The sequence below is a fragment of the Engraulis encrasicolus genome, chromosome 12 (genome assembly GCF_034702125.1).
Source record: "Engraulis encrasicolus isolate BLACKSEA-1 chromosome 12, IST_EnEncr_1.0, whole genome shotgun sequence".
Taxonomy (NCBI): domain Eukaryota; kingdom Metazoa; phylum Chordata; class Actinopteri; order Clupeiformes; family Engraulidae; genus Engraulis; species Engraulis encrasicolus.
Window position 1 is genome coordinate 46,542,967 of NC_085868.1, and position 5,311 is coordinate 46,548,277.

At 41.4% G+C, this 5,311-nt stretch overlaps 1 protein-coding gene across 2 annotated transcripts in view; it reads left to right on the top strand.

The window, feature by feature from the left end:
- Positions 1–801: 801 nt before the first annotated feature.
- The window catches only part of gpc6a (glypican 6a), a 208,198-nt gene continuing 203,688 nt past the window's right edge, over positions 802–5,311 (top strand). For both annotated transcript variants that reach the window (XM_063212292.1, XM_063212293.1), the window contains exon 1: positions 802–1,348. In XM_063212292.1, coding sequence (XP_063068362.1) covers positions 1,195–1,348 — 154 coding nt within the window. In that variant the 5' untranslated portion in view covers positions 802–1,194. The remainder of the gene's footprint in view (positions 1,349–5,311) is intronic.

Below are 5,311 nucleotides of genomic sequence, written 5' to 3' on the forward strand. Positions count from 1 at the left end.
TCTTGATTGTATCTCTGTGTGTTTGTGTGTGTGTGTGTGTGTGTGTGTGTGTGTGTGTGTGTGTGTGTGTGTGTGTCTGTGTGTCTGTGTGTCTGTGTGTGTCTGTGTCTGTGTGTAATAGCGGGCCTAAATACGAAAAAAGCAAAGCAGCTAGCTAAGTATTGCTAACTTTCTGTAGTTATAGGCAGTTTGCATATATGGAGAAGGAGATGCCACTTGTATCCCTGAAGAGGCTGTAGACCACTATAATTTTGGTATTTATGTAAAAGACACATTATTGCTTCTTTAACATTGTTTGGGGCGCTGTATTGTTTTCTCAATAATGATTGGTCCTCCCAAATAAACGAATCAAACTGTGTGTGTGTGTGTGTGTGTGTGTGTGTGTGTGTGTGTGTGTGTGTGTGTGTGTGTGTGTGTGTGTGTGTGTGTGTGTGTGTGTGTGTGTGTGTGTGTGTGTGTGTGTGTGTGTGTGTGTGTGTTCGTATTGGTAATAGCAACAGCATACTCTTTTAGATTCGCTGCATGGTTTATGCAATATTGTAAAGGTTGTTCTGAACGTCTCAAAATTGTAATAGGCTAGACTAAAATACATTGTTAACAGCAACGCTCAACAACCAGCAGCCAGATCAGCAAGTTGTTAATAAACACACCATTCATATTCGTTTATGCCGTGGCGATTACAACGTTATTGCCTTTACGCACGGCGTTGTGCGTAATGTGGTTGTCGTGAGGGCCAGTCGAGTCCAGTCCGTGTTTTTCGGTGTGCTCTCTCCCTCACTCTATGACTGGGCTATGCGTTCAGTGCGTGTGTGTGTGTCTTCTTTGGATTTCTAGTTTCCCCTTGTAGATAGAAATACAGAGGACCAGTGTATGAGCGAGAAGTTGACTGAACAGCGCACACGCTGTCGCTCTTCACAGCGGATTCCAGAGGCACGGCTTCACGGAGTAAAAGCCTGCTTGTTCTGTCTGGCTTACAGGGGGAACTCGTCTGCTATGAGGTGGATGCAAAGTAAAGTGTGATTTTTTTTTTTAAATTTACAAACATTTCTCTACCTGCAGCGCGGGAGGAAGAGAGTGGGAATCACGGAGCGCCGCACTCTCACTTTCCGGCGGATTGCAACGGCTCCCACATTCGAAATAACGGATTTCTACAGCTCCCTGCATTTTCAATAGGATTTACAACATAGGTGTGCGATGTTCAGACCACAGGTCGTCTTTTGCACACTGTCGGTGCTGCTGTCCCTTTCATTCGGTGGAGATGTTAAATCGCGGAGCTGCAATGATGTTCGGCAAGCCTACACCGCCAAAGGCTTTAGTATCACCAGTGTCCCTCACCAGGAGATATCAGGTAGGACTACAACACTAAAACATGTGTTGTCGACAGTGCCATTTTTACCGGCAGCCTTCCTTATTAAAACTCATTTCACTATTTTGGTGTAGCCTATCCGATGTTCCAACTAGAATGGACGAAAATGCTCACTACATTATGTAGACTAGATGGTATATTGGTCGGAAGTTTTGGTCTTCCGAAGAGAATAAGTCAGTTTTGACATAAGGAACACTCACATACAAGTGTGACAAGTGTGTAGGTGGCCTACTGGCAAGAAATCTCTACGTTGCCAAATGGGTTAAAAGCAGAAGAACATGGACCCGAATGATTACAAATGTTTAGGTCAGCCTGTCATGGCCTACACAAGGTGATGATTGTAGGCTACAGTTTTGTGAAGAAAGCATAGCCTACAGTTAGGAAGTTTGGAACAGTTGTGTGAATAACTCGCTTCAATGACGTAGAGTCGTAGACAACAGACTTGCCAAAAGTATCATAAATCGTCAATGCCCAAAGACTATTCTTTTGTTTGATGAAAATGTTAAACAATCAGTTGATGTGTGACTTGCACTATTTCATTTGGTAAGCTACACAACAACTTGTTGGCCTATTCGTTTTACAGACGTTTGGTAGGCCTATGGAGCAGTATCATCAGCTCCTGTCATCATCAATATATATATTGTAATACAACAGGCCAGCATAGAATAAGCCTGCAAGGACAAATATGGATACTTTCAGTTTCCATGACATAATCAGTTAAGTTGCCTCCACAGACCTCAATTAAAATATAAATAAATAAATAAATAAACAAACAAACAAACAAACAGCCAGCCTTTGGACCAGGCATATTCATTTTTTTTCTGCTACTACTACTACTAATAATAATAATATAATATAATATAATATAATATAATAATTTGATAATTATAATAATAATAATACACTCTTCCTCATCATAATCATCATCATATTATCTATCACATATAAGGAATCACTTAAATAAGGCTGAATGTTTCAAAAACATCTGTTGCTCAAATGGCCTGCACACCACAGTGGATTGTAAATCCAACCTTAAGAATGTTTTTTTTACGGTTATACAGTCTACTGTAGTAAAAACAACCTATCTGTTATAGATCACCTAGGTCTCACAGGATTAAGCAGCAAAGAAATTGTGATCCATGAAAAAAAATGCCAACTCAAGTTCAGGGTGTCTGCAGCCTACCTGATATTGAAGCACAACACGCCAGCAGGGGGCTCTAATCCCCAGGAAGGAGAAGATGTCTGCTGCTTAGTGTGGAATTTATAAACTCCTCAAGGCTATAGCTTAGCTTTAATTCATGCTCTTTGGCATGGCTCAGATAGGGTTTTCAGCTATCTGTTGTGTAGTTATCACATTTATGCTTTCACCAGGAAAAGCAGATTAGTGCCTGAGCCCCGAATGTTTTATTGGAGAGACGAGCAAAAAAAAAAAAAAAAAAAAAAAAAACACACACACACACTCACTATACGGCCCAAGATAATCCATTCACATTCATATTTCATCTCACAAAACATAATAGGCTGAAAGGCCAATTAACAGTCATTTAGATTTGCTCTAAGCCAACATATGGTTCTGGGGAGTCATATGAAAACTGCACTAATCACGTGTAGTGTTTGTTGATGTAGTCTCAGTCTCTCTCTCTCTCTCTCTCTCTCTCTCTCTCTCTCTCTCTCTCTCTCTCTCTCTCTCTCTCTCTCTCTCTCTCTCTCTCTCTCTCTCTCCCTCTCTTTCCCTCTCCTCATCTAATTCAGTGCCACAGTAGCGTGTTGTGTTGTAACACTATGATCAGAATAAGACAGGAGGACTCTAATGGGTGCATATAGAAAACTGAGCACTCAGCACAGAATAGACTGTATGCAATTTGTACATTTCACATAAATGGCACGGGCCATTTAACATTCCTCCAGTGTCGTCTCGCACAGCTCTTCCTCGTGTTTCATATCGCACATCTTGTTTGCTTTTTGTGCTGACATTGCTTTAGTCTGAGACGAGTGCTTCATACACACATACACAGGGGGGAGAGTGCAAACACAACTTGTCATAGGCCACATTTTGATAAGAGTTTGTTTGCACATGACGCCACTGAGCAGGGCTCGAGTTGTGGGAGTATGGGGGGGGGGGGGGGGGGGGGGGGGGGGGGGGGGCGTGTATGTGTGTGTGTGTGGTGTGTGTGTGTGTGTGGGGGGGGGGGTATGCCATCCCCCCTACAATGAAAATGGTCTCAAATCATCCCCCTCCATGAAAATGGTCAGAAATCATCCCCCTCTATAACAGGCATCCCTTCTTCACATATTGTGATAAAATTGTACTTTTAACAGCTACATTTTCTACATTTTTAACCCCCAATAATAATCACAATCCATTTCTGACCATCCCCCCTGCTTTGATTTTACAACCGCTGAGCTGCTGTGGAACAGGGCTGTCTGTCTCCGAGAAACCTCAGGCTGACAGTCATAACACTTGACTGTGTTTACACGATCTGATTTATTTATTTAATTAATAAGACTGGTAAGACTTAATTTTGGTGTTACATTCATTAGCACTAATACATACAATGTTATTGCCTGTATAAGTAACTTGTAAGGCATGTGCTAAGCAAAATCAAACATTCGTTAGGTCCTTACTAAGGATATATTGGTATTAAATCCCTAACTGTGCATGAACAAGAAATGTGTGAATACTGTACATGCCTTACAAGTACTTATACAGTATACAGGCATTAACATTGTATGTATTAGTGCTAACACTAAAATAGTGTTACCATCAGACCTAACTTGATAAGCCTTAGTCCTCCTTTGGCAATCTGTTTCCAAGCTGTTTTGTTAGTAAATTCTTAAGATGATTCTTGAAGGAAAGGTTTCTTTGTACCTTCCCTGTGCTTTAGTTAGATAATTTCATGACTTGTTGGTATTCTCTTTTAGGAAGTATGCTCAACTCCAAATTGTTTAAAAAAAAAACTGTCTTTAGGTGCAAGCGACTGGATCTGTACACTTGTGGAAAAAGCACACTCTTGACTGCAGTTTTTGACTATTTTTTTTTTTTTAAATTGATGCCTCTTTTCCACTGCCGGTTTTCTGGTAGGCCTACAGCTCGTCACAGTGTGACTCGGCTGCCACATTTTGCTTTGCAATTGAACTGTGTGGTGCCTATTCGAAAAAGTGGCGGCCGAGTCACACAATGTCGAGCTGTAGGCCTACCAGAAAACCGGCAGTGGAAAAGAGACATTAGTGGGATAGCATCAGGGGTGAAAGCAGACCGGTGCACAGAGATTAGGGCTAATGCTGGCCCACACTTGAAGAAAGGGAAGGTGTGCTATTAACCCATTGACGCCTAAGGCACCTGCAAAAAAGGGTACTGAATGCCTGAGCCCTTTTTAAGAAAAGCTGCCCTCAGCCTATAAAAACCTAAATATCTCAGCTTCTGAAGCACATACAAATATGCACTTAGTTGCATTTAAACGCTAAGACCCTCATCTTTCATTAGAATGTGTTCATTCATCTCAAACAAGCAGACATTTTTAATAAAGTTGTCTCAAATCTCATGAGTCTGTATGTTGCGTAATGCAGCTCCAGGCGGCAGGGCCAATGTTGCGCAGTGCAACATCAGGCATCAATGGGTTAAAGAAAACACATACAACCACACTATGCCATATGAGACAAGTGCCTGATGAAGAGAATAGCTCAAAGTTACTCGAAATAGTCATGTATCGATATAGATCTGTAGTGCACGTGTCTATTTTGTTTGCACTCTTTCTGATGTTGCCATTGGAAGGGTGGCTGTTGCGAATATCCTTGAAAAAATGGCCCTGACTTTCACTTTTAATTGAATACCCCTGCTGTATATTCAACTGTTGCCTTGAAAACAGTGAGAAGGAACAGCATAACAGGACAGCTCTCATCATGAAATAAGGACTTCATTGACCAAGGAGAAACTGTGTGTTTAAA